This window comes from Fusarium odoratissimum (genome assembly GCF_000260195.1).
Source record: "Fusarium odoratissimum NRRL 54006 unplaced genomic scaffold supercont1.17, whole genome shotgun sequence".
In the NCBI taxonomy this organism is placed as follows: domain Eukaryota; kingdom Fungi; phylum Ascomycota; class Sordariomycetes; order Hypocreales; family Nectriaceae; genus Fusarium; species Fusarium odoratissimum.
In genome coordinates this window covers 807,158-834,384 of record NW_022158703.1, presented here as the reverse complement: position 1 = coordinate 834,384, position 27,227 = coordinate 807,158, and the positions used below count along the sequence as shown (strand labels likewise).

Here is a 27,227-nt window from a genome sequence, read left to right as displayed (position 1 = left end):
TGAGGGGTTGATGCCTTGCATGAGTTTTTGTGGGGTACACGTGACGTAACCGCTAGGGTCGTAACATTTAACTTATGGCCAACATGATTTTCATAGCCCAATGATAGCTACGACATTCTTAGCATAGGTTTTATTATATATCTATAAATAACAGTTATCGTAAATTCTATGTAAATACTAACCCGATTACATTTCTTCACGTTTAAAGATTTTCTTCCTATACATCTGACCTTTATAGTTAAATATCATATGAAGATAGAGTGATAGTAGCATTTGTGTCTGCTATAGGGTATTCGAGACTACCAGCACCTGTGAGAAAACAAGAAGTAATGTACAAGCGGGGCTGTTGGATCTTAACACGGCTTACCTTACTAACCGGGCTTCGCCCCTAGCTCAGGGGCTAATCTATTCCTAACCTGCTTAGTCTCATCGAGACCCGAACTAGCCCGGGGTCTTCCACGGTGAAATTGGGATGAGGCTGCAGGTTCGTCTCGTGTTTTTATACCCCGCAACGCGTGGGAACTCTTGGGCACTCAGCTCTTGTCGCAAGATTTAAATGCTTTCAGTGTTTTCCCCATGTTTTGAAGCGTTTTTGCTCGACGATGAGCGTTATCAAGACAATATTGCCCAAGGCATCAATAAATCGTTTTGCTTTTTACTTGCCGAGATTGGAGCTCCATTTTAAGAGCTATGCATTTTGTTCCAGCTGAGCAACCAGGCCCAATGAGAAGTCCCGAACGCCACTAGCCCCCTTACCTGCAATTTTCTGGCCCGAGCTCTAATCGTCACCGCAGCAGATGCACACCGAAGTCAATCATCAACAATCTCATTCTCTTTGCGCCCACTCAACAACACATTGTGAGCCTCATCAGGTGATAAGCGCGCAAACAGAAACCATTAACCAAGGACCTAACGCACTCTTAGCATGCTGATGCGATAGCGCGACCGACAGAGGAGTCAGCCAAAATGGCAGGCCAGGAGCCTCTGCAACAGTTTCGAGATGTCAAAGATGTCGTCTATCGCTATGACTCGGTTTTCGCGTCAATCAAGTCGCCAACTGAGCTTTACGAGGAGAAGTTGAGATCGATTCAGGATCGCATCGCGCAAATATGGTCCGAATTGCCATCGGCGCCGCCGGACCAAACATCCAGGCTTCAGGACAATCTGATTGAGCTGGCCGGCCAGAAGAAGGAACTGGAAATCGACCAAAAGACGAACATTGAGCACTATGAAAGAATTCACGCGCAGAAGGTTCTGCAAACGATGGACTCGTTCCGCAACCACCTCTTTCAACTCATGGGAACGTCCAGCGGACAGTCGCAATTTCAGATGACGCCTGACACTACGAGGCTTGGGACTGATCGAGTTGAGATCGCGCCCGTGGAGCCAGAGTTTCCGGGACAGGCACCTATCGTCCCTGTTCCTGCAGATGATGAGATGGACGATGGACCAATGTTTGACGATAACCTGATGGATGGCACAATGGAAGACGGCGCTGATGATGACGAACCTACGGAAGACATCTTACTCCAGGAGGACAGCGTGATGCAAGAACCTGTTGAGGCTGAACCTTACAACGAAGAACCTACAGAAGAGCCTACAGAAAATCCCACAGAAGACGAACCTTTCGAGACGGAACCTGCCAACGAGGAATCTGCGGAGGAAGAAACCGCCGAGGGGGAAACCGTGGAGGAATCAGCAGAGGAAGAGCCCGTGGAGAGGGTGTCCGCCGAGGTGGAAGCTGGCGCGGATAGTACTGAAGAGCCTGATGACGAGCAAGCTGCAGAGGCAGAACCAGCCGAGAGAGAACCCGTTGACGATGAACCTATCGCAAGCAGGACTCGAAAGCCCAGCAATCGCACAAAGGCATCGAGCCGAGACATTGCTGCTCGCGAAGATATTTCTGCTCGTCATGCCAGATATACCTTCAGTCCATCACCGACTCCGGCTGCTGAAACCATCACGGTACAAGCAGACGAGTCTGATGATGAAGAGGAGGATGAAAATGAGGACGAGGACGAAGACGAAGACGAATCAGAAGAAGAGGAGGAAGAGGCATCTGAACCCGAATTCTCTGAACCTGATGAAGCTCCCCCATCACCACGACAAACCAGATCAGGAGGAGTAAGCTGATTCACCTCGAACTTTGATATGTTACTTACCAACTTTTTCAGACCAAGCGCAAGGGAAGCTTCTCGAGTCCAATGACGAAAGCCAAACGCCAAAAGTCAGAACGAGCATCTTCTACTAACAGAGAGACACAAAAGGATGCACCAACAGCAGAGCCAACACGACGCCAGACTCGACTACGTCAACGACATCACGACCTGACAGGCGCTGATGAGTTTAAGGGAATCATCAACCCGAAATGCGGAAAGGTCTATTTGACGTACTGGGACAAGACCAAAGAATGGCTTGCTGTCCTCATTCTCCCTATGGGCAGTTTCGACAAGATCGGAATTCCTGGATCTATCGAAACCTGCGGCTTAGCAGACTCCCTTCCGCCTTGTTACCAGTATGATAAAGTGTCCGGAGAATACACATGGGCCAAACTTTACGAGACTGGGAATACTCTCGTCCACGAACGCATGTTTCCGGTCATGTACTTTGACGGTCGAGACTTTCCTAACAGGAGTGCCATCGACTGGATCGAAGCAAAGGACTTGCGGAGATTTAACCCAAAGCTCAACAACGATCTTCTTCCTCACATCAAAGAGGTCGAAAAATACTTAAAGGCTGACCCCGCCAGATCAGCTTTGCAGGAGGATGACGAGGATGGCGAAGGAGTGCCGCACAAAGAGAGAACTGAGTCTCAAGTACCAAAACCAGAAGAATCGAAGAAGAAAAAGCGCAAGTCGAGTGAACACAAGACTTCGGGATCCAGCAAACCAAAGACAAATTCAAAGAAGCAGGCCTCAGCAACAGATACAGAGGTTCAGAAGGCAACCCCTACGCCGGAACAAATGGCAGCACATAGGGCAGCAGCACTGAAGCCTCAAGTGCTGAGGATGATAGGCCACCATAATAGCTCGGACAAATTAAAACCTACCAAGACCGCAGCTTCGAAGCCAGCAACGACGGCTCCTGCAAAAACAAATGAGAAATATTCAAATAGTCGGCCTGCATCTAGACCGTCCTCCCATAAGCCAGCAGGGCCGAAGTCATCGAGCTCAAAGCCAGGAGCAGCGAATCCTGCGAGACCGGCGGGGAAAGGATCTAATCAGCATGCACCATCTGCCCATAGGCTATCGAGTTCGAAGACACCAGCTAGTTCAGATCCCAAACCAACGGCTGCGAGACCTAGAGAAAAAGAATCAAATCAGCCTGCTCCTCAGCCGTCAGCTCCGAGGCCTGCCGAGAGTCATCAAAGCAACCAGGTCCGGACAAGATCCAAGCCAACAGGTCCGAGGCCAACCGTAACAAGGACAGCATCAGGGACATCTGCCGAGAAGGAGCCAAGCCAGCCTGTCACAAAGCCGCCGGCACCAAAGCTAACAGCGCCAGCTGAGAAGATATCAAATCCGCCTGCGCCGAAGCCAACTGAACATCGCCCAAACAAGACTGCTCAGACCAAGCCTCAGGCACCTGTAACTGGTATGACTACTCGCCGCATGCAAACTCGGAACTTACAGCTAATGAGCCCCAGCGGAACCTCAAGTCCCTCTTCCAGTTTCCGGCGAAAATCAAACGGAATTTGAGCCTCAGAATGATGAGCCTGCTCCAGTTCTGGAAGACGACTCTCCGGCTGCCCCTGTCCAGCAACAAGCTCCCCAACCCAGAGCTGACCCTCCGGCTCCGGCTCCGGCTCCAAGAGCTCCAAGAGCACCATCGGCGCCGCCCAGGCCTCAGTCTGTTCCGCAGCCCAGCAGTGTTTCTCACCATCCCTTGCCGATGCCTTCGCCTGTGCCCAGGCCTGCAAGTACCAGGAATCCACCACGGCCACTACCCGGTGAAGATGTTAAGAAGGAGGAAAAGCCCATTATCGTCATTGACATTTCAGACGATGAATCAGACGGTGCTGCTGAAGACAATGCCGCTGCTGCACGTACCTTATCGCAACGGGCTTCCCGTGCCCAAGTTCTCCAACAGTTGACTGCCGCTCTGGAAGAAGACTTAACCACCAGCCAGCAACGAACGACAGCAGCCCAACGTACCGACGCAGATCGACTAAGAGCGGTTGACATCGCGCTGGCGGCACTGAGGCGGGATGAACCATCGAATTCGTCGGTTGGACAGGCGTGGGACCGGAGATCTTATGACTCGACACATAGGCCCGTGCAAGGGGATGTAGAGAGAACACGTGCACCACTCTACAGCCCAGCTGTGACAAACACGTCTCTGCCAGAGCAGCACCAAGCACAAATGGTAAACCCGAACCGGAGCATCGGTAGGCAGCTCGGCTCTGGATCACTTCCAACCCCGCCAGCCCAGTCGTTGCCAGGGCCCATGGACATCGATAGCTATTCATCACGCCCTCGATACAGCGCAGGGTCGAGTCCAATAGGCCAACCATATCGCCAGCCACCTCCGGAGCAGCATTCACATCTACAACAGCCCCAGCCACGACAAGCGCAGGCTTCTCAACAACAGCTCCTGACTGAGTACATGAGTGCTACACCCAGTCACCCAGAAAGCTTATCTCGGCGACCAAGTCATGATCAGACACCACGGATACCGGAGCCTCCTCCCACCACCCAGTACTGGCATACGCAAGGGCGATTGCAGCAAACACACGATCCCCAACAGTCACCTCAGAATCAATATCAGCCAAGTCAGCAATCGCATGCTTCCCCTATGTCCACTGCACCTCCGGTTCAGTATCCGCGACCTGATGTACAACAGCAATATCCTCCTCAGCAAGCGGCTCCTTCGCATTATCAAAATACGCAGTACCAGGCGCAACACCCTCCAGCGCAGCCGTATAATCAGCCGCCACAACCTGATCAACAACAGCCTTCGGTGCAATATCAACAGCCACAGCCCGTCCAACAATATCATGCTGCTCATCAGCCAGCCCCAACTCAGCAGTATGACACGCAGGCGCAAACTCAACCGATTGAGAGATCTACTCAGCGTACTCCTTCTCTTTCACACCTGATGCACAGACATTTGCATGAATCTCCGCAGAACAACCGTAACCAGGTGCTGCCGCCACTTCCGCAGTCTTCTCCCCCCATCTCTTCTGCCCAAACTCACAACCAGACATCACATACAACGCGTCTATCTTTTTCCAGCCCGTATGCCACTCCTCCAACACAGCCTCCACCACACGTGGGCCAGTTCCCAAATGTACCAACAGTCGCCTCACAGCAAGCTGTTCAACATACGGCGCCTCTCCGTACTAGCCACGAGTGGCCAACCCCATATCAGAATGGCCAAGCGCAGGCACAACAGGCCGGGGCTTCTGCTGAGCGGCCTTCTTCGTCTCATTATCAATCCGCGCCCTCAAACCACTCTCGATCAGCGTCTGGTCATACACAAAACGAACAACGACCTCCCTACCTACCGTCAACTCATAACGCATCTCGGCCTTACCCCTCACCACACTGGAACCAACAATCAACCCAGGTTTCGAATCTTCCTCCTCCACGGCCACTCGCGGCTATCGGCCAACAACTACAACAAGATCCGAGCCTACTGCCACCCTTAGTATCGAGTAATAGGCCACCAGAACGGCCGTATCAGCCTTCTTATAACCCCTATTCAACTATTCCCAGCATAATGCAGCACCACGAACCACCTTCTGCCGCAGTCCATCCACCCCAGCTTCCTCAACTCCGGCAAACTGGTGCTGGCTCGCCACCGGGATTCTCTCAGGCACAACCCCAACAATCAACACCTGCAGCAGCCTATCACCCAGCCCCGCTTCGCCAAGTTGAACCAGCCGCGGGACCTGGGCCCTCACCGATACAACCAGTGGTAAGCCCCCATGAACAACGGGCCTTGCCTCCCCGGCCAGAGTCTTCAGCACCCCCGGCATCACAGCCATCCGCGCAAACAACTTCTAATCAACAAGCTGAGCCTGAGTCTCGCTCGTCCCGTGATAAGCGGGATAAGCTAAACTCAGAACCACCGGAGAGCACCCAACAAACCTCAACAGCCGCATCAACACATCAGCCGGAACCTGCCACCGCGGAAGCCAACAATTTTCACCCATGGGTCCAAATTGATCTCAACCTTCCTCAAGACCCTCCCGACTGGGGTGATTCGATGCCATTTGAGCTCGTCGAGTTCATCTCTGAATGGGAGCGCCTGCGTTCTCTACGCCAAGGTCTGGGAGGTCTACGCAACCACAGGGGCGGCCTCGAATGCTTGTTCTGCAATGGTCCTGAACGGGTGCCTTACGTCTATGACCGCAAGAACTATTTCGAGAAGCATCTCTTGCATCACTGGCAGAGGGTGAAGAAGCTTCATCCAGAGGGGCCAGATCCTACCCCACGCCCAATACAGCGGCAACAGCCGTACATTTTTAGGGACGTCACTGCAAATCTCAATATTTGATTCGGAAAATAATAAACAGGGAAGCATTATGCGAGGTGTATTGGATTTAATGAGGCGTTAATTGTTATTGATGCATTTTGGTGTCAAATGGAAGGAACCACGAGAGCAGAGCTACCGTCACTTTTGTGCCATGGTATTTGGGTAGGCATAGATTGACTGATGTATTGTATATATGATCTAATAATTTACACATGGGATGTTATTTGCTCAAGTCAAAGCCAAGCAAAGGCCATCAAGCTTAACGAAACCCTCATCATCACAAGATGCATTGACAAATATCTCGTGGGTATAAACTAAAGGAACATTTTGAAGATGAGTTCGTTTAGTCCTTCTAAGTCTCGATCACGCGCTGCAACGACGAGTAAGACTGACATCGTCAACAGCCATATCCGCATACTCGAATTCGCCATCGCACTGGATCTCGAAACGCAGTTCCCCAGCTTCATGAGAGTTCTGTGGCGTGAAGACCTCGCTCACTCGCTGATATGTGAAGGGGCCAGATTGATCAAAGCTTCCGCTTTCCCGCATCCTTTTTCCATTGACGAAGGCGTTAGCATAGCAGGAGAAGTCGAGGCCATTGACTTCAGAATTCTGCATGGTGATGTAGTACACCAACTCATATTCGTAGTCTCCCAAGGCGGGGAGAGCTTGGGAGAACGTGGTGACTCGGTCGCTTGACGTGGGGGTGTTGAAGCTGATTCATGCGCTGTCAGTATAGTTTATAGAGGAGTCGTGGAGGAAAAGGACAACTCACAGGCAGTAGGAGGGGGAGCGCGGATTCAATGAAGAGACTTGGACGCCACTGTTGAGATCCCAGGGCCAAGCATTATTGTTATCATCGAAGCTGGGGTTGTAAAGGACCTGCTCTTCAAGACAAGGACCTGGCCCAACGGGACCAGCAGTGGTGGTGGTGGTAGATTGCTCAGGAGATTGTTCGGTTGTAGTAGTAGTGAGAAAAGTGGTGATAGACCCGGCCGTCGCAGTGTCTGTCGTGCTACCGGTGATGGTAGCGTCGGTGACAGTGGTATCGAAAGCACCAGTGGTCTCGGTCACGTCGGCGGTGATGGTAGACGAAGCAGTCTCGTGAGAAGTGGCAGTTGTAGTTGTCTCGGCAAGAATTGTTGACGACAAGGCGAGTGAAGAAGCAGGCTTGCAAGGGCCAGCGCTAACACCGCTAAAAGCAGCAGCAGCAGCCAGAATTGCGACCAATTGACGAGCCATGACTAAACTGTAGCGAATGGACAGTGCAAAGTGAGCACAAGAATGAAAGATCGATGTAGATTGACTAAGAATAAATCTAGACAAGGCAACGAGGGATTGGGGCTCCTGATGAGTTAAAATTTACGGTTATTTTCCATCAGGGGGGAAATATGCCAAGCCTTGCGCCTGCGGGCCACAGGTGAAATATTGGCTTTGGCGTACACTACAGGCAATAGTTTGGTGGGCCATGATGAGAGCTGAACTGCGTTACAGGGATTGAGTCACTGTTGTGGAAGCCAACACAGCGCTAAACATGCACTGACGCCGATAACTCAGCGAGTTAGACCACCTCATTCATAGAGCCGAGCCTGCCAAGTCATTTGAGGGTCGTGTCATGATCTCAAAACCGTTTTATGCACCTCTCAGTTGCTCAGGCTATCTCATTGGAAATTGCGAGCCTTTTGAGACCATTCATTTTTCATCGCCAAAACACTGACTGATCAGATTGATAGCATGCGACGTCGGTCGCGTCCTTCATCTCAACTCATTTGTTTTGGTGGATGAGATTTTACTCATCGCCACTCCAGGGACGAACAAAGTCAGCAGTGAGGGTGACGGCTTCAAGGATGTGCGCAAGGAACAGATTGAACAGCCAGTGGTGTTAGTAATGAGATGAAAATAAAGAAAGTCGAATGAAAACACCAGGACTACCCCCAAACGATCTATCATGAGACAGTGAGTGAGTGATTCATAGTGAGTTGATGCGGAGACAAACAGAAAGACGCGTTGCGTTAGTTGTCCCCGCAACAATAAAAAAAAAACAGAGCCAACGCGCGCGTCGGGAGGAAAATGATCCGTCAATGCATCGAATTTTCAATTGACGAGGGACACAAAACAAACAGAAGAGGACAGACAAGGAGCAGCAACATCGCATGACCGAGATATAACAAGTAATTTCATAGGCCAACGAGCAGTCAGTTTATCGCATACAACATAAATCCACCGCGACAAACTCTATTCCCACTCACTATCCACAGCCTCATCGCCTCATCGCCTTATCCTCATCTCAGCAGACCCCACCAGAACCCAACATGGATAACTATCAGAGGATAGAAAAAGTCGGAGAAGGTCTGAACACCCGTGACATGTCTGATACATATTTACTGACCCTTCTCAGGTACTTATGGTGTTGTCTACAAAGCCCGTGATCTCAGCCACAATGGCCGCATCGTCGCTCTCAAAAAGATCCGTCTCGAGACCGAAGACGAAGGCGTTCCCAGCACCGCCATCCGTGAGATTTCCGTCCTGAGAGAACTTAACCACCCAAACGTCGTCAGCCTCCTGAATATTGTTCACGCCGACGGCCACAAGCTCTACCTCGTCATGGAATTCCTCGACCTTGATCTTAAAAAGTACATGGACTCGCTCCCCGTCACAGACGGCGGTCGTGGAAAGCCTCTTCCCACCGGAACTGCTACTACCGTGCGAAACTTGGGAATGGATGAGAAGGTCGTGCAGAAGTTTATGCTGGATCTGGTCCAGGGTATTAAATATTGTCACTCGCGTCGGATATTGCATCGCGACTTGAAGCCACAGAACTTGCTCATTGATAAGGATGGAAATCTCAAATTGGCTGATTTTGGTTTGGCGAGAGCATTTGGTGTTCCTTTGAGAAGTTATACCCATGAAGTTGTTACGCTGTGGTATCGCGCACCCGAGGTCTTGCTTGGTGGACGACAGTATTCGACTGGTGTTGATATGTGGTCTGTCGGTACCATCTTTGCTGAGATGTGTTCCCGAAAGCCCCTTTTCCCTGGTGATTCCGAAATCGATGAGATCTTCAAGATCTTCCGGTGAGTCAACCCCGACCTAGATCCTTGAGGACGAGTACTTATCTTGGCAGGACCCTCGGAACACCCGATGAAGACGCCTGGCCTGGTGTCACCACGTACCCAGATTTTAAGCCGTCTTTCCCCAAGTGGCAGCGAGATTTCTCTACTCCTCTTTGCCCGAACCTGGATGAGGCTGGCCTAGAGCTACTTGACTACATGCTCATCTGCGATCCTGTAACTCGCATTTCTGCCAAAGCGGCCCTGAACCATCCTTACTTTGATGAGATTCTGTGAGTAGTGCTACCAGATTTAACGGGAGTATCACTGACAAATAATTACCGCAGGGGACGTAACTGATTCACTCATTCACTGAGTCTTGATGTGACAGGAGATGATGAACGGAATATTGTAGAATAAGACTAAGGAAATGCATGAAAACGGTATCATTGAGGGTATGAGTAAGAAAACAGGATGAGCTTAATGAGGATTACGCAAAGGAGGCAATTGTTGATGATAGATGGCATAAGGATCGGAGGTCAAAATTGTAAACTGTATTTGTTTGTGCTGCATTCCAACCCAGGCGTGGTCGACAAACATTTGAGGTCTCGCATTTATTTTCTTGACTGACTGAGCTCACGCAAGACGACATGAAAAAGGGTCATAGTGAATAGAAGTATACTAAGAATTATGTACAAAGTTTCAAGGTCATTTCTCAGACCTTGGCCTTGGTAGTAGCGCCAATGGCAGCTCCAGAAGCAGGAATCAAGAAATCGCTAGCCTTGACACGTCCATCAGTTCCACGAGCACCCTTGAGCGTGGACGCATCCGTGCTCTTGAAAGAGGCATCATTCCAGGTATCTTTGCTATCCCACGAGTTTCCAGACGCAGAAACCTTGCTATTCAAGCTAACCTGATCACCAGTGTTGCTGGCAGCAACGTTCTTGGTGACCTTGGACGAAGAGCTGCGCAGGTTGAAACCGTTGTCGCCGTTCTTCCAAGCAGTGTTACGGTTAAAGGTCAGAGAGCCAGGGTTTCCGTTATCGATGAAGCCCTTCTTGGCGTTCTGGAAGGCGATGCAGTTCTTGACGATATGGTTCGCGGGAGGGTTGTTGGTGATGCCAAGCTTGAAACCGTTGCCGTCACCTTCGAAGGGCGTGAAACTCCAGCGGTTAAAACCGTTGCCCCAGGCGTAGACCTCATCGAGTGTCACGGGCGAGCCGAACATGTACAGGTCCAGACCATCGTCAACGTTGTCCCATAGACGGGCATTGCGGAGGACATTGCCTTCACCTTGACCGTCTTTGCAAGCGAAGCCGTCGGCACTCTCACCGTTCTTGCGGGGGTCACGGTTACGGTAAGAGTCGAGGTTGATGACTTGGTTGTTGGAGGAAGCGCCCTCGAGCTGGAAGCCGGTCTCATAGTTGTCATGAGTGGAGAGACCTTCGTAGTAGTTGTTGGAGGCGTCTCTGGCATAGATACCATAAGGGCCATTGATGATCCTGTGAAATCTAAGCATTCGAATCTTTGAGGTTCAAGTTGAACTTACTCGAGATTATAGAAAGACCACCACTCAGCATTTTGGATATGGAAGACGCCACGCTCAGCGTTGGGGAGCGACTCGCCAACAGCCTTTGGTGTACTGCATCATGTTAGTCTTGCCACACTCTCCATTGTAGTTGTCACTTACCCAGGCATGTTCTCTCCATCGATGATAACCTTCTCATTCTGATAAGGCTTCACAGTAATGGGACTTCCCTTCGCACCACTCGTCTTGACCTGAATGTTCTTCGAAGGAGCATAAGTACCCTTTCTCAGATAGATAAAGTCACCAGCCTTGGCAGCATCAATGGCAGACTGGATCGATCCATATGGTGCAGCAAGAGTACCAGAGCCAGTACCAGTAGGAGATACAAAGATATCCTTAGCGTTGGCACCAGCCAGGAAGGCTAGGACAATTGCGGGGGTAAGCTTAATAACAACCATATTTGCGAGATCCAATGATTAGAATGCTGTGACAATTCTTCATTTTCGATGGATTTGTCTATTATTTTATGTATAAAGAAACGCACTACATGTAATTTCCTAGATGGGGCGTACGGATTGGTCCACTCCGAAGGGGACGACGAGGTTAAGGATGTGGGGTATTTCCACCAATGAGACGATATTACCCCTTTCAGAAAATCGCTGTTTCACTGGTGGACATCATCTCGGAGACGTTTCAAAGGAAGTATTTGGGGGCATCTTGGAAATTGGGGGATTCAAGGTGGCTCATCCATTCCTTGATGAAGTTAGTAAACCGATGATTCGGGGAGAGATAGGCCGAAGCGGTGTGATCATATGTTCAGGAGATTCCTCTGTCCAATCGCTCAACTCTCTATACTCGTAAAGATATATTAACCGACAGTTCCTTGTCACTTATAGGAAATCATAAGTGCCGACCCGCAAAGCAAGCACGGGGAATACGAGCTAGTCATAAACGGCCCAGGTCGTTGTGAGTCTCCGGAGTAGCTGAGTTGTTTGCATTACAACTCATCGCTGCTACCTACACGTTAATGCTCTGTAGAATTATCTCTGTGGTTGTTTCCTCGTTTGCTTCCCTCTCCATATCTCTTACCGCTCCATGATTTCAGGTAATTCCCATGCCGATAAATACTTCTTAACCTTGGACCAATTCCAAATCTTCTACACGAAGATGTCAGAAGGATCAAATGATTGAAGATTTGCCAACAAGTTTAAGCTTCCAGCCTATATCTCTGATATCTCCTACACTAGAAGAAACTTCCCACTGGAGTACGCCCTTTCCGCCTGGCCCAAGAAAAGAGGGCAAAGTTCATGCTTCATATTGCGTATCAATGTTCAGAATCCCATAAGTGAGAGAGACTTTGTTACTCATAAATGAAGTACTAGCGGCCATACTAGCTCACGTCAGATTCTGGACTAGAACTTCCGTGTTCAGACGGCGACCAATGCTTTGAGGCTGAAGGCGTACCGTCTTAGTAAGAATCGATGGAGTCCAGACAGTGATTGGCTTCAGCCTCGTGATTCTACAACGTCATCATTACCAAACTTCATTCGTTCGACTAAGCACTTGATAATAGTGCCCAACCTTCAGAGCAGTATAAGAACTACTGTTCCGGGAAGTCATTTTCTCGAAACCTTCCTCTGAGTCAATAGTGGATACAGCTCGAAGAATTCATGCAATTTACACACAAAAATGGGTGAGTTGGCATACCCCTCATTTGATCTCACATCTGACATGACCAGCCACCGAAACCAATAATCAAGGCCTCAGCTACGGCGTCGGCAACATCAACGCCAGAGGTGCGTTTACTGCCGAAATCAAGATTGCTCCCCGGGTCGGCCTTGAAGACATTTGGCAGGGTCAGTATGCCGGCGCTCAAGTGATGGGAAAGCGTCCAGGCATGTACATCAAGTACCTACCTACGAAGTATCACCCTATCAACGGCGATATGCTCACGGGAGGCTGCTATCTCTTCGACACGGTTGAGAATGCAAAAGGCTTCGAGGACTGGACAACAAATGAATTCGAAGTGGGCGAGCCAAAGACGACCTATTGGAAACAACCTTTGTTCAAGCATGTTGATACTTTTGTTTGGAACGTCATCGGTGCTCATAACTTCACTCCAGTCGAAGAGCATGGCATCGGTCGTTTCCAGCGTTGGACTTACCACCATGTCGGTGTCGAAGCCATCTTGAAGCAGCTGTATCCTGTTCTCAAAGATGCAGCCGAGAGAAGAGGAGCTGGCTCGTTTTGGCTTCTACACCGACCAGAGGATAAGATGATCTCTGTTCACATGTCGTTCCCCAAGCCGGAAGATGGTGATCATGAGGCCATGCGTGAAGAGGTCGAGGATATTGCGCGTGAAGGCTCCGTCGCGGATGTCTTTCCTGATGCACTCGAGGTGGAACCGCTACTAGATAGAACGAGCATTTACTACGCTGTTTGGCAGCCTTTGGCGCAGGGAGATGTTGTCAAGGTCACGAGCCCAAACTTTCCCAACATTGCAAAGGCGTCGAATGGAGCAGCTTGAGTGTTTCACATAGGGAGCCCAATAAATTGATGAATGCTGTCTATTGATCTCATACCCGATGTTCACAAACGAACCGAACGTTTATGCTTCCAATCTGTAACCTATCCCAACAGTGCCTTTTTCACTTTCTCAACCTCCTCCGAAGTTCCACAAACCAACCCAGCTCTATCATCACACCCCTTCAATATAGTATCAAATACTCTCGCACCCGTCTCAGGGTCAATGGCCTGTCCACCTGCGCACTCGACAACGAGCGCTACAGGAAGCAGCTCGTAAAGTCTTCGCAGCTTAGCCTTGCTAGCAGAAGTTACTGGTGAGATGTACACGCCGTGACCCTTGACTAAAGCATGATAGATATCAGGGATGAGACCCCCCGAGTACCGTAGAGTGTACTTGTCAGTGATGAACTTTGTCACAAGGTTCATGTACTTCTCATTCTCGGCGGCGGCTCGGAGGTTGGCGGGTGCAAAGTAGCGTGTTTTGAAGGGAGGCTCAGCGAGTCGAAGCTCAGGTCGCGCCACGACGAACCTTTGGGTGTCGTTGAGGCTGACTTCGAAGCATACAGGCTTAGATCCTGGGACTCGAAGGGCAACAATGGCGAGGGTTCGTGGACCGAATACTCCAAGAACAGAGGCGATTTGTTTCTCTGTAGGTTGCCCAACTGCAGTCACGCCGTCCCAGATGCCGACAATTGTACCCACGGACCAGTTGGGTCCGATGATAGAGCTTCCATCAAGAGGATCGAAAGCAACAGTGTATTGCTCAGCACTGCTATCAGCCTGCGTTGTCTCTCCTGCGCGAGCTGGCTTCTCGACAGGGTCCTCTTCACTGCTGGCAGTTTTGATAGCTGATGACTTAGCAATACTGTCACGAATAATGTTCTCGGCCAGAACATCAACGTTCAGCTGCTCATCACCAAAAGCATTCTCTGTGCCGACGATGGAAACATCATATGATCCTCTTAGCCCTTTGCCAATATCTGCAATAGCGCTTAAAAGCTGAGGAATGACCGAGTCCCGCAATGAAGCTCTGTTTTCTTGGGGTAGCGCTGATTTGAGGAACGGCGCGAGCTCGAGCTCGGGCGCTTTTGTTGAAGACATTTTTGGTGGATGTGATGTTGAAAATGTCAAATTCAAAATGTCGATCTCGAATTTGAGGTTGCGTCACTGAAAATTGACGCAATTGAGCTGCTGTCATGGTCGAGCTTAACCAGAAATAGTTTAGAGAGTGGTCATCGACGGCCCGATTAGCGTTGATAGCGGGCGATAAGGACGCCTCTGAATCTTGACATCACATCATGGCCATGGCGTTTAGCCATTTTGCCTTTATGTCAACATCGAATGTCTGACGGCCAGAGGAAGACAGAACTAGACTTTCTGCTCATGCGAGTAGGCAGGGTGTATGATTCTTACCTGTTTCCATTCAGAGGATTTTATGACTCACCGACTCCATGAAGTCAAATGAAACTCACGAAGTCTAAAAGCTTTCTCTGCTACGAAGTCAGATTAAAGAACTCTCGATTCAACAATCCTCAAGTCTGTCATATGTTGTCTTCATGGTTTAAATCAGGAGATATCTCTGAGGAGCAATTTCGGGATGCGAATCAGCTGAGACCGAATTTCCGGGAAACCCGGCTGCCAGGACTTATCGGGCCGCATAAATCTGGTTTAGAATATCGTATCACTATTTCTCCCGTGATAATAAATGCGAATATGATTAAGACTGTGCCTATGACTGAATCACCTGATCAATTAGTGTTGAGAGAATCAATCAAGTCAGAGCGGGATGATGGATGAGTACATGCGGAACCGGGTCCGCAATACGCAATACGACGAAAGATGAGGTGTCACAAATCGATCGACATTGAACAAATCTTGATTCGATAACTGGTCAATTCTGACAAGATACCTTGGTTCCACGGAATGTCTCACGGAATCGCATTAGATTATCGATATGTACACGTTTCCTCGATACTCGGCGGCCGCGGAGTTCCATGTCCGCCAGATCATCAGCTGTCCCAATTGACACCAGAATCGACTTTATAATTTGGATTCGCTGGCAAATGGTCAGATCAAAGGGTCTGCATAGCAGTATATTCATTAAACTCTTACGATGACGCAACAGTCTCGCTAGCAACAACAGGCCCCTTCAGCAGCACAGGGTTTCCATCGTAGAAGTTCTTGATATCGCCAAAGACAGCAGCGGCCGCCTCGCTAGCAGCAGCCTTCTCAAACACCTCAAGGCTCTCCCACTCAAGAGTAGCCTGGACCTGGAAGGGCGCACCCTCCTGGAAGGTAAGAATCTTGTAGTTCTTGAGACCGTGGGAACCCCATTTGCTGCAGAGGCATTAGTAATTGCATCGAATTCTGGTGGTATGTCAGATCGGGTCCCACTTACGATGCGACGAGAGGCATGTGCTTTGTGAGATAATAATCCAGGTCGAAAGAAGGACCGGAAGGATAGACAACGAGGACTTGAGCCATTTTGATATACAAAAAAGTGATTTGAGTGAAGTTTTTGGCGATAATTGTTTCGGTGAAACGGCCTCGGCAGCTAAAATCGAGGGGTAGCTAGCATTTATATAACGGTACGGAGCGGGGGTGAGAGGTAGCTCCCCCCACCTTGCGAATTGGGTGAGGCGAACGGGTCAACGGAGCCATCCTCGGGGTGATGTGATTGATGGAGACCGATTACTCAGCTTGGGAATCTAGTTGAATGGTGTTTTTGATTTCAGGAGGGTCCCGAGGTTGAGCGGTCAACAATTGCCTTGGCTAATTAACGTTAGTTGGCTAATGCAGCCACGCCAGGTACAAGTGCGTGGCTTGATAAACTTATCAAATTCTGGCTGGTGTGACATCCATCGACAGGATTTTGACAAAAGGTGACAATGGGAAGTAAAAATTGCATTCAAGTGGTCTAAAATACATCAACGGAGAATGAATATCTTCTCTCCAGCCAGACCAGATTTGCCCTGGTTTGCAACAATGACAATGCGACGATATGTTGGTAGGCTGCCTTCCATATCATCCGATGCATCCTCCATCAGCTTCAAGATCAGATATACTTCCTCTTTGTTACCCCCCTTCTGTCGTTCTGCTGATCGAGCATGTAAACGCGTATAGCTCGTGAACTCTTCCCGGTCATCACCGAATTGTCCCTCCCAATACCGAGGTATCGCCATCAGAGATCCAACTCTTGGCCTTCCAATTCCAAAAGTGGGGGATCAGACCAGCTTTCAGGACCAAATCGCAGACAGAGTTGCTTGAGGGTCCTCTCAGGATTACCATCGAAGACTGAATCTTTGGAACATAAGGTAAGAAATCCCAAGTAACATCACAGGCCAATACCGTGATATGATCATCTGCAGAGTGCAAGCGTTCCAGTGAGGATACCTGAAGGAAATCCCAAGTAATGTATACATTACAGGATAGCCGTGACCACGATGGGTCACCAACAAGCCGGGCTGATTTGTTCGGCCTAAAGCGCATACAGAGAAGATCATCTATGAATGCTTCTTTCCAAGCGCCAAGCAATGATGTGAGGGCTGATATTTGCTGGTAATAGGACGTAATCCCAGCTATTGCAACAATTGTGTCGCCAAGAAAAGTAAAGTCTCTCCTCGAGTAGACTGAAACCCAACGATATCAGTTTCGCTTGTCGTTCGTATATGGCTCATCAGGACACGTGTCGGGTATCGCTTAACAGCTAGCCGACAGAACTTGTAATTCATCTCGCAATCCGCAAGCCATTCCCCATGTGTTGCGATTCGGTCGCCAGAGTATGACTTCCCTGGGTCTGCTTTTCTAAGCTGCCAAGCTTGGATGGTTAAGCGCTATACGATACAGTTCGCATCAGTATGAGCATTGCGTGGGCAAGTTTGAACGACTTACATGTTTGCGCGGAAAGAGGAGAAATGATGGTATTCATATGCATATAAGTCATTCCCCATCCCTGAAACAATATATGAGTCTTGAGAACCGCACAGAAAATGCGATTGGCTGTGCTCGACTTTGCAATATGTAGCTGAGGCTGTGGGCTCAACTGTAACTCATCCTCTTTTAATCTTCTTTGTGCTCTATCGTACTCTTCCGATAGTACTTAGTCCCATATACTTGGACGAGAGAACATGTCTCTGCTGAGCCCCGAAGTTGGTCATGATCTGGATGTCATTCGACCTGTTCTTTTCCAACTCTGGCTTCTTTGCTGGACTCAATAATCTGCTTTATAACACCCTGAAATAATTGACAAGGTATCTATGTTCTTGAAACCATTTTTGTCTAATCCACTTCCATTGGAGAGGCAAAGTAGGCAAGCCTTGAGAAATAATCTTCTGTGCTCACATGTCCCCGCTAGCAATCAGGTGACGTTTCGCTCAAGTGCCTTGTAGCAGGGCTCTAAATCGCCAAGACACTTCAATCAACAAGGCTCCATATCACTGCGCCCAGATAATCGCAAGCTCCCATTCCGTCTGTTATTGACCATACAATTGATTGATTGAATGCACATGCGACGATCGTTCCTTTTCCAATCCTCATAGCCTTCTTCAACCAATCCTACTTGCAAGCCACAAACAGCCCGTTCTGCCTTGTTTGCCCCGCACCTTCTCTTTATCGGATAGATCAACGGGGATCGGGTCATATTAGGTCTCGATAGCAATCAGCCTAATGGCGACACAGCCACTTGCAAGACGCCAGTGAGGCATCAACGCCGGATTGCGGTAGCACGACCGCTAAGATGATAGTGGGAGGCAACCAGGAAGAGGCCTCCACGCTGCGATCCCCCGCCTGTCAGATTTAGTTTAATAGGGCTGAACAGGTCCAAGACTTTGCGTGCATCAGCATCAACTTCCAAACATCGCTTAATTGAAGGTTAAACAGTCTATTCACTACCTAAATGTCGCAACCTCCTTACTGGCAAGGTTCCCAGGGCGGCGCGCCCCCTCAGCCGGGCTATCCGGGACAGCAGCAGCCTGGCCAGGGCTACTACCAGCCACCTCCAGGCCAACAACCGCCTTACGGCTACCAGCAGCAAGGCCCACCTGGAGGACAGCCAAATCAGCCATATCCTCCTGCAGGCCAACAATACCCTCCTCCAGGTCAGCAAGGCCAATATCAGCAGCATTCACAAGCCTATCCACAACAGCCTCCTTACGGCCAGCAAGCCCCCGGACACCAAGCGCCTTACGGGCAACAGCCTCCTCCGGCTCCTTATGGACAGGGACAGTATCCTCCCCATCAATACGGCGGTCCTCAGCAAGGCCAGCCTCCATACCCTGGTCAGCAACAACCGCAGCCACCGTACCCAGGTCAACAATGGCACCAGCAGCCTGGACAGCAGCAATATAGTGGGCCGCCAGTAAACGTTCCTCCAACGCCAGCATCGCCAGGTTATGACCCAGCCCAAAAGGCATGGGTCAAGCCTGTAGACACCGCAGCAGACGTGGAGGCTCTCCGAAAGGCCATGAAGGGAATGGGCTGTGATGAAAAGGCTCTGATTCGTGTTCTCGTCAGCCCCAAATACGCTGATCCATGGACTATGGCCCAGCTAGTCCGGGACTACAATAGCCGTTTCATGCGCGATCTCGCAAAGGACATCGAAAGCGAGACCCGTGGCGACTTTGAGACATGTCTTCTCGCTCTGATTCGCGGGCCATTGGAGAATGACGTTCAAAATCTGTCAAAGGCTCTCAACCGCGCTGGCACCGATGAAGATGCGTTGAACGATGTTCTTCTCTGCCGCTCAAATGCAGATATTCGTGCTATTACAGCCGAGTACAAGCGTTTCCGAGGCAAAGACCTTCTGGTCGATATCAAGGAGGATGTCGACGATACCCTCTACCGACTCTACAGCATGGTTCTTGCCGCCAGGCGAGCGGAGGATAATGCTCCAGTGATTCCTCACGAGATTGACCAGAAGATTACAGAACTGCAGAGGGCCACTGAGGGTACAATCGGTGCCAACGCTGTTTCTGTAGCCCAAATATTCACCAGCAGCAACGACGCCCAAGTTCGTGCAATGAACGATGCATATCAACACAAATATCACCGCAGTCTTGAGAGTGTTATTGAGAAGGAGTTCCGCGGTGACATGGAAGACGTGCTGCTGCGGATACTATACCATGCACAGGATCGAGCTCGATCTGATGCAGGCAGACTCAGTATGCCACTGAACAAGTCGATGCGCAAGGACCGTCTCTTCATCAACAGACTCGTCAGTCTCTACTGGGATCAGGGGCGCTTATATCAGACAAAGCAGGCGTATAAGCCAGTGACTGGTGCTACGTTGAGTGGGAATATCAAGTCGGTGCTGAGCGGTGACTACAAGGACTTTGCTCTGGCATTGATTGGTGAGAAATAGGTATTATGAAGCAATGTTGGATACTCTGTCAAAGGTTGTTTATTTTGAACATGCAGTCAGATTACAAGCCTTGATCAAGTTATCTTGTTGTGATGCAAAGTATATACGGGACTTTTAATAGCTTAAGTCCTTGGTTGCGAATGCGATACGTGAATATAATAAAGGCTTACCTGCGGCCGAGAAGTGCAATGCTCACAACCCTTCAACAATCTGTGGAGCACCAGATGGAAGGCACATATCAATGTCAGTGTTGGAAATGCGTCCCCCTCCAAGAATGTCAGGACTCACTATGAGTGGCTTGTAATAAGTCACAATGTTCGGCCCCCTTGCGAATCTCGCCTGATTTCTATCGTCTTTAGTCCATATTACTCTTTAATTTCTCTGGCCACCTGGTGAGATGACCTGGTTGTCTGAGCTGACACATAATGGTGGTCTACCATGTTGGTGGCATGATGTATCAAAGGTTGCACGTTAGGGACAGATATACGGTCTTGAAGCGCCACAACAGACTGCTAGCAAATTACGAGCGAGAATACCCAAAACATGTGCTGACGAGAGATTATTTGCACTTTCAGTCGCATGAGAGCCTGCTTTCGGTCGTATTAAGAAATCAGGCTGGCGGTTAAGACTTTGGTACTTAATCCCCGTCTCTCGCGTCCTCCTTCTTTCTCTGTATCTTCCTTCTTTTCTTGCCCTTTAGCGTCTTTTAGCATCTCACGTTGAAATATCGTTCAGGTAAACCGACACAATGCACAATCCGTACTCACAGGTTTGCGCTATCCCTCAGTGCAACAGACCACGCAAACACTTCACCACTAAGATCTCGCCATGGTGCCAATACCGTACGTGCTCGTGTCTCTAATCTTGCACCTACCAGATTTACTAAGAATGGGCTTTGTTTGGAACCTTAGATGTTTGCCCTACGTGTACAGGCCGTTCGAAGCGAGCAGCGTATCGAGCCTGCTTTGTTTGCAATCCTCCACCACGCGACGACGACTGCTGCATTGTGATGTAGCGTCATTATGGTACGACTGAAGCAGAAGCACTATGTTTCTTTGCAGACCTCAGTTTCACATGGCGACAGGGAGCTAGAACAGAGTTCTTCGCTTTGTAGACATTATTATATTATTAGCATGCGTTGGCCGGTCATTGTGACTTCCTATCAAGTGGATAAGCTGGTGATACAGCGTCAGCATACTCACCGGTCCAGCCTACATGGTCCTGGCATACATGTTGAGGCTACCATATCAATGCAACAGCGCCTTTTGAGATAATGATTGAATGCTTTACGGTGTGACCTCCACGCTTCCATAATATCTCGTAGTTGCATAAGTGAAAGTGACGGTTATATAAGAGGGGAAATAACCTGCTTCTCCACCGGATCCTGCATCTTTCCATTAACTACGAATAGCAGCCCACAATGGCAAACAACCAGCAGCAATCTGCTGTCGCCCAGAAAGCAAACTTTACCGACTTATACAACCAGCAAGACCCGCGTGGTTATCTTACAACCTTAGCGCCCTTGCAATACACAATCCCACAGCAAGTACTACCTTTGTTCCAGCGACTTCACCAACTATTTTGTCGGGGGACGACCGCTCCCGCAATCTTAGACGTGTGCTGCTCATAGGGCATCAGTGGAGCTCTGCTCCGACACTATGTCGACATAGAGACTTGGACCGGTCATTACACGGGCTCGAAGCTCGATCCTAAGCAGCAGGCTCTGGCAGACAGGGGGTTCTTTGCGAGTCGAGAACGATCTCCCAAGCCCGTGGTGTTAGGGATTGACAAGGCAGACCATGCTGTTCGCTACGCCTTGGACGCCGGCTTGATCGACGCTGGTTGAGTAGAGAACCTGGGGTCCAGGATCCCTCTGCAGGTTTCCGCAAAGCGCTACATGACGTGAGTCTCATCATTTGTACGGGCGGCGTGAGCTACCTAAGCTCCCAAACTTTTGCTCGCATCGTTGCTGCAGTCGGTAGATCGAGCAACCTCTGGGTGGCTAGTACTGTGATTCGGACGTCGTCCTACGACGAGATAGCGGCTGCATTAAGAGAAGACAGAAGAGCTTAACTTTTATCCGTTGCAATATGAATCCTCTGTTTCTCAGAACATCCTACTATTAAAAGCAGCGAGTTTTCTCGAGTATTTATTTAATACTAGAGCCTTGCTCTCGGCGCCTTATCCTTTCATTTTATGCTATCGAAGTCTCAGATTTTGGAATTATGCTTCTACAAACGCGTCAAGAACTCCCCTCACGTATTTCATCATTTCGTCTTGATATACCTGCTCTTTGATAATGAGAGGGTTCCGAGTGTCAGTAGAACTTTCCAGATAAGCCTGTTCATACAGAAGAGGCCGTCCATTTCTGAGAAAGTGGACTCCTAAACGGTACAAGGACAAACTGTTCGTGATGAGGACAGAGTTCGCCCTTCTATCGCTGGTGTCTTGGGACTGCGTTTGGAATTGTTGCCAAGACGCATACCAGGTCTGCAGTGCCGAGTCTAGAGCTGAAGTATCGACGGGTAATATTGACGTTTGGGCTTCGAGCAAAAGCGAGTTGACTGCCAAGATCAAAAGATTCATCCCAAAGGCTGTCAGATTTGTCTCAGCAGGAGCATGGCCTCCCATGAGGCCTTTAACGGAGGACAGGAAACAGCTAGAAGGATCTTGGGCTGGTAGTGCAGCCCATAGAGATGCAGAGCAAGCCGTCCAGCTGGCATCGTCGCATGGGAAAGAGGCCCTCGTATCTGTCGGGGATAGAATGGGTTTACTGCCACAAAGTATTGACTGGTAGCAGTCAACTGCATACACGCCCCAAAGCACTCGTTTGTTTGACTCTTTTTGTATCCACGATGTCCAAAAGTGTGCATTGCGTGTAGCTTTGGTACATTCGCCGTGAACCTTGAGAAGACCTTCGTGTCGTATTGCTGCGACGAGGAGCGGATGTATGAGCCGAGACGCAGCTCTTTCGACACTTCCTCCGTTCGCCATAGCAGCAAACTGTAGCAGTACCAGAGCCTGTAGTTCTTGAAAGGTTGGCGAGCTTCCGTTGGAACGAAGACAGAACTTGGCCAGCTGTGATGGAAGAGAGCCGTAGAGTAACTTTGCTTCCGTCGTAGAAATAGAATCTCTTTCAAAGCCTGCGCCGATAAAGCAAATTGTTCGAATAAGAACAGAAGGCGATGAAGCTAGACAGAATGTTGGAATATGCAATAGTGGAAGTGAAGAGTGAAAGTGCGAGAAGAAGAGCCTGGCCAGCGTCTCAAGGCGATGCACAGGGATGGTCTCTGGGCCGTCAAGCTCAAGAAGGAAGTCGGCTGGAAGTCGGAAGTTATCCGGGCAGACGAGTCCGTCATTTGTTCTCATACCCGTCCAGAGATCATTGTTGCCAGGTAAGGTGTTTTCGCCAATGGGCGATGTCATATCGCTAGGGCTCCATGTCCAACTACTCATGTCAACCATGCTTTCGATGTCAACGAGTTGTGATAGAAAGTCAATTTCGCCAAAGGATGATGTGTCAAAGAATGAAAAGTCGACATTCTGCTCGACTGGTGGCTGCGGTTCATTTTGCTGTGCGATCCCCTGTGGCGACGGGTTTGAACTGGCGATGCTGGGCGTCGTTTTCCTCGTCCGTTTCTTGCGGCCAGCTTTCACGCACGTTGAGCTCTTCTGTTGACATCGCGAGCACGGAAAACCCTTCTTGTCGAGGTCGCATCGGACCTTGGACGTGGCGCAACTGACGCAGCTTCTGTTCATGTTTGTTGAGTGAAATGCGTGAGTTCGTGGTATCGGGATTTCGGGCGCTGGAAGTATTAAGTAGAATTTCCTGATCAGAAAGACCCGCAGCTTTAGTGTGTGCTGATGAAGTTTTAGCATGCTTACGGTGCATGTTTGTCAGATTTTAGAGGCATTTCAGCCAGCCAGATGTGACTGTCATTGGTCAGTCCCCAAGAACATCGGGATTATTTTGGGAAATTCCGATAGCTGAAAGTCCCGAAACCCCGGAATCGCATCATCAAGCCAGGACAGGATTTATGACTGCTGGCAGCTTTAATATATGAACAGACGTAGTTGCCTAGCTCTACTTACATCTTACTCCTCATGTCAGTCTCAGATCAACTATCACTCTTCCTACTCATACCAACTCTTAAGCTTTATCATTGTTCATCGCTCAGGAAAGATGTCGGAGACTGCCTCCAACGAAAAGCCCAAGCAACTCTACCAAACATGGTTTGATAGATTCTGCTTGGTAACTCGGCGAGAAGACCCAACTACTCATTCCACTTGGCAAAAGCACGCAATCGTCGCCATAACAACTCTGTCTGCATTCACAGCACCATTTGCCTCATGCATTCTCTTCCCATCGTTTACAACTCTTGTCGACTACTTTCACACCACCGAAACAAAAGTCGCACTTACTACAACTGTCTTTCTTCTTGGCTTGGCTATTGCTCCGCTGTGGTGGAGTACCCTGAGCCAGCAGTATGGCCGTCGACCAGTTCTAGTCTCAAGCTTCCTCATCTCAACAGTTGCGGTGATTGTCTGCGCAGTTTCCAACTCGCTGCCTCTGATCATCGTCTTTCGACTTATCGAAGCAATGGGCTGCTCATCTGCTCAAAGCGTTGGTGCCGGCGTCATAAGCGACATCTACATCTCGACCGAGCGTGGATCAGCTTTGGGCTGGTTTTACCTGGGAACACTTATTGGACCTTTGGTTGCACCCATCATTGGTGGCGCTTTGCAAGTCTGGCTTGGATGGCGTGCAAACTTGTACTTCATGGCCATTTTCACCTTCATCTCTGCCATGCTCACTCTGTTGGTTCTGCCCGAGACACTTGTCAACTCGTCTACTGAGCAGCCGAAGCTATGGCACCAGGTCCTCAAACGCGATGCCCTCGCACCACTCCCTAAACTGAAGTTTTTGATGGTTCCTTCTATTGCTCTGACTATTGCCTATGTGAGCATCTGCTTTGCAAGCCTGTACTGCTTCAACACGACACTTCCATACGCTTACGCTGCTGCACCTTACAACTTCTCAGCCATCGAAATTGGTCTTTGCTATATCAGCAACTGTCTCGGATACGCCATCGGAAGCGTCGTCGGAGGCAAACTGAGCGATGCCAAGTTGCGCCAGTACCAGACAACTCATGATGGTGCCATCCGTCCCATCGAGAGAATCAAGACAGTTTGGTACGGCGTTGGCTTTATCCCCGCTGGATTGATCATCTACGGGTGGTTGATTGAGAAAAAGGTGTTTTGGATTGCTCCTCTTGTCGGAGCTTTCTTGTTCGGCCTGGGTCTCATGCTTGTTACGGCAACGGTTATGCCTTTCCTTGTTGATATCAAGCCGGGAGTCGGTGCTTCAGTCGTCGCTGATCTCAACTTGGTCCGTAACATTCTTGCTGCCGTTGGCACTGTAGTGTCTCCAATCGCCACGGCAAGTATTGGCTTTGGGTGGTGGATGTCTATCTTGGCTTTGATCTGCTCTTTGGCAGTTGGCTGCATTGTCATCGTTGTGTGGAGAGAAGGAGCGGAACAGAACCCTACTGATGGGACGGTCGTGTGAAATTTGGACAATAGATGAAGCAAAAGGAAGAAAGGCGAGTTCACGACTCCTTGTTTTCTTATGGTGTATTGCTGTTTTTAGAGTTCCATATACTCATAGAAGGGCTGCTCATGGAGCAATATATATTTACTATAGAGCATAGACTGTACTTCCAACTGACACCAAGTTTCAATTCCTCAAAACCTATCTGGTTGAACGCCATATTGTCGCACTTAACAGGTTAGACTCCTAGAGGGCCGTAGACATTCCACCATCGACAATCAAGTTCACTCCGTTGACATACTTACCGAGGCTGCTTCCGAGGAAGACAACCGCGTTAGCGATATCCTGCGCCTGTCCGACCTTCCCAAGAGGAATAGAGTCGATAAGACTCTTGAGGAAGTCAGGGTTGGCCGCCATGATCTGCTGAAACTGGCTCAACTCCACGGTTCCATCCGGCTTGTCAACAGGAGGAGAATCGATGGTGCCAGGAACGATCGTGTTGATCCTGATACCCTTAGGTCCGAGCCATCGTCCAAAGTCCTTGGCCAAGGTGGCCTGGGCGCGCTTGAGCGTGGTGTATGGTCCTCGGATTGCTGGATGTCTAGCTTCGAAGCCAGCCAGAGAGCTGATCACGATAATCGAGCCTGTACCGTTGCGCTTCTCAAGATGAGGCTCGGAAGCGTTGATAAGGTTCACGAGGCCAAGAACATCGGCATGGAAGCTCTTTTCCCAGTCGTCAATGCTTGGGCTGACATGCTTGGGACAAGCTATATTATTATCAGCAGGAATACCAACACGATTCGTCAAAGATAAATACCGTTAGCAACAACGAGGTCAATTCTTCCAAACTCTTTGGCTGAGGCTTCGACCCAGCCTTGGATCGAAGCGGCACTGGAAATGTCAACGCTGGTTCCAACAGCTCGTGCTCCGTCAGTGGCATCTTTGAAGTTTGCGAATTCATCGCCTCGGACATTGCGAGAGCAATAAGATACGCTGACACCTTCACTAAGTAGAGTCTCGACGATGACCCTTCCAATGCCCTTGGTGCCGCCGGTGACGAGGGCATGGGCGCCAGTAAGTTGAGGAATGAAGCGAGACATGTTGGTGGTGGGCTGTTTGGTACTGTTTCTGTTTAGCCTTTTCCAAATATTCCATCTGAGAAGCATACCGTTTGGTTTTGCTATCTACGTATTGCTTTTGAACTGTGATGATGAACTTCTGTGTATACCATTTGGGCATACTTCTGGTGTCTTTTATATACTTGCGAACACTAAATGCTTAGAATCACTTAAGAACGCATTTCACGACTCATTCTGAACTCATTTTCCTTTTCTGGAAAGAGTGAGGCTTTCGCGATCCTCCATACCACGAGTTTGGATTATCAATCAACTGATAGAAGCCCATAACGATAACGTATTTGATAAGCGAGTGTCCCAGATAAGCGAGTGTCCCAAAAATCCTAACCTTCTCAATTAAATCAGCAATAAAAACACCACAACCTATTAGATCAATTAAAATCAGTCACTATACTCTTCCATATTAACCTCAATTACCTCCTGACAGGTCCTTGCATTATGCCCAGCCTTGCCGCAAGTCCCACAGTGCCAAACCCTCGGTCGACCCGAACTTCCTTGACCACCACTTCTCGACGACTCGGCCGCTACCTGCGTATCAACATCCATCTGATCAATTACTTGTGATGCCTCTTCTATAGTTAAAGGTCCTCCTCTCTGT

At 49.4% G+C, this 27,227-nt stretch overlaps 13 protein-coding genes across 15 annotated transcripts; 6 read left to right on the top strand and 7 right to left on the bottom strand.

The window, feature by feature from the left end:
- Positions 1–522: 522 nt before the first annotated feature.
- FOIG_10281 (uncharacterized protein) lies at positions 523–6,817 on the top strand. The gene is made up of 3 exons (XM_031210607.1): positions 523–2,124; positions 2,175–3,594; positions 3,647–6,817. Exons 1-3 carry the CDS (start codon positions 967–969, stop codon positions 6,499–6,501), a joined length of 5,433 nt encoding a protein of 1,810 aa, XP_031060085.1. The 5' UTR covers positions 523–966; the 3' UTR covers positions 6,502–6,817.
- A 26-nt stretch (positions 6,818–6,843) lies between these two features.
- FOIG_10280 (uncharacterized protein) lies at positions 6,844–7,722 on the bottom strand (the record flags this gene model as incomplete). The annotated part of the gene is made up of 2 exons (XM_031210606.1): positions 6,844–7,195; positions 7,256–7,722. The coding sequence occupies 2 exons, from the start codon at positions 7,720–7,722 to the stop codon at positions 6,844–6,846; spliced, it is 819 nt and encodes a 272-aa protein (XP_031060084.1).
- A 1,039-nt stretch (positions 7,723–8,761) lies between these two features.
- On the top strand, positions 8,762–10,102 carry FOIG_10279 (CMGC/CDK/CDC2 protein kinase). The gene is made up of 4 exons (XM_031210605.1): positions 8,762–8,829; positions 8,879–9,554; positions 9,605–9,823; positions 9,878–10,102. Exons 1-4 carry the CDS (start codon positions 8,793–8,795, stop codon positions 9,888–9,890), a joined length of 945 nt encoding a protein of 314 aa, XP_031060083.1. The 5' UTR covers positions 8,762–8,792; the 3' UTR covers positions 9,891–10,102.
- A 38-nt stretch (positions 10,103–10,140) lies between these two features.
- On the bottom strand, positions 10,141–11,587 carry FOIG_10278 (uncharacterized protein). Its single transcript, XM_031210604.1, has 3 exons — positions 11,221–11,587; positions 11,080–11,172; positions 10,141–11,032 (listed from the first exon to the last, which is right to left on the bottom strand). The coding sequence occupies exons 1-3, from the start codon at positions 11,514–11,516 to the stop codon at positions 10,246–10,248; spliced, it is 1,176 nt and encodes a 391-aa protein (XP_031060082.1). The 5' UTR covers positions 11,517–11,587; the 3' UTR covers positions 10,141–10,245.
- Positions 11,588–12,547: 960 nt separating this feature from the next.
- FOIG_10275 (uncharacterized protein) lies at positions 12,548–16,471 on the top strand. Its single transcript, XM_031210601.1, has 2 exons — positions 12,548–12,751; positions 12,798–16,471. Exons 1-2 carry the CDS (start codon positions 12,748–12,750, stop codon positions 13,583–13,585), a joined length of 792 nt encoding a protein of 263 aa, XP_031060079.1. The 5' UTR covers positions 12,548–12,747; the 3' UTR covers positions 13,586–16,471.
- On the bottom strand, positions 13,687–14,685 carry FOIG_10277 (fructose-1,6-bisphosphatase; the record flags this gene model as incomplete). Its single annotated transcript, XM_031210603.1, has 1 exon — positions 13,687–14,685. One exon carries the CDS (start codon positions 14,683–14,685, stop codon positions 13,687–13,689), a length of 999 nt encoding a protein of 332 aa, XP_031060081.1.
- Positions 15,476–16,068, bottom strand: FOIG_10276 (uncharacterized protein; the record flags this gene model as incomplete). The annotated part of the gene is made up of 3 exons (XM_031210602.1): positions 15,476–15,665; positions 15,697–15,921; positions 15,983–16,068. The coding sequence occupies 3 exons, from the start codon at positions 16,066–16,068 to the stop codon at positions 15,476–15,478; spliced, it is 501 nt and encodes a 166-aa protein (XP_031060080.1).
- Positions 16,472–16,511: 40 nt separating the features above from the next.
- FOIG_10274 (uncharacterized protein) lies at positions 16,512–16,766 on the bottom strand (the record flags this gene model as incomplete). Its single annotated transcript, XM_031210600.1, has 1 exon — positions 16,512–16,766. The coding sequence occupies one exon, from the start codon at positions 16,764–16,766 to the stop codon at positions 16,512–16,514; it is 255 nt and encodes an 84-aa protein (XP_031060078.1).
- Positions 16,767–17,704: 938 nt separating this feature from the next.
- On the top strand, positions 17,705–21,247 carry FOIG_10273 (uncharacterized protein). 2 transcript variants are annotated; one of them, XM_031210598.1, is made up of 2 exons: positions 17,705–20,784; positions 20,854–21,247. In XM_031210598.1, the coding sequence occupies exon 1, from the start codon at positions 18,479–18,481 to the stop codon at positions 19,940–19,942; it is 1,464 nt and encodes a 487-aa protein (XP_031060076.1). In that variant the 5' UTR covers positions 17,705–18,478; the 3' UTR covers positions 19,943–20,784; positions 20,854–21,247. The 2 variants fall into 2 exon arrangements, with proteins under 2 accessions (XP_031060076.1, XP_031060077.1); XM_031210599.1 differs by lacking the exon at positions 20,854–21,247 and having other exon boundaries at positions 18,027–18,860; positions 18,891–20,261.
- Positions 21,248–21,362: 115 nt separating this feature from the next.
- FOIG_10272 (uncharacterized protein) lies at positions 21,363–21,788 on the top strand (the record flags this gene model as incomplete). Its single annotated transcript, XM_031210597.1, has 2 exons — positions 21,363–21,488; positions 21,573–21,788. 2 exons carry the CDS (start codon positions 21,363–21,365, stop codon positions 21,786–21,788), a joined length of 342 nt encoding a protein of 113 aa, XP_031060075.1.
- A 216-nt stretch (positions 21,789–22,004) lies between these two features.
- On the bottom strand, positions 22,005–23,812 carry FOIG_10271 (uncharacterized protein). Its single transcript, XM_031210596.1, has one exon. The coding sequence runs from the start codon at positions 23,699–23,701 to the stop codon at positions 22,166–22,168; it is 1,536 nt and encodes a 511-aa protein (XP_031060074.1). The 5' UTR covers positions 23,702–23,812; the 3' UTR covers positions 22,005–22,165.
- Positions 23,813–23,970: 158 nt separating this feature from the next.
- On the top strand, positions 23,971–25,697 carry FOIG_10270 (uncharacterized protein). 2 transcript variants are annotated; one of them, XM_031210595.1, is made up of 2 exons: positions 23,971–24,048; positions 24,121–25,697. In XM_031210595.1, the coding sequence occupies exon 2, from the start codon at positions 24,126–24,128 to the stop codon at positions 25,509–25,511; it is 1,386 nt and encodes a 461-aa protein (XP_031060073.1). In that variant the 5' UTR covers positions 23,971–24,048; positions 24,121–24,125; the 3' UTR covers positions 25,512–25,697. The 2 variants fall into 2 exon arrangements, with proteins under 2 accessions (XP_031060073.1, XP_031060072.1); XM_031210594.1 differs by having other exon boundaries at positions 23,971–25,697.
- Positions 25,698–25,739: 42 nt separating this feature from the next.
- FOIG_10269 (uncharacterized protein) lies at positions 25,740–26,593 on the bottom strand (the record flags this gene model as incomplete). The annotated part of the gene is made up of 2 exons (XM_031210593.1): positions 25,740–26,260; positions 26,311–26,593. 2 exons carry the CDS (start codon positions 26,591–26,593, stop codon positions 25,740–25,742), a joined length of 804 nt encoding a protein of 267 aa, XP_031060071.1.
- Between the last annotated feature and the right edge of the window lie 634 nt (positions 26,594–27,227).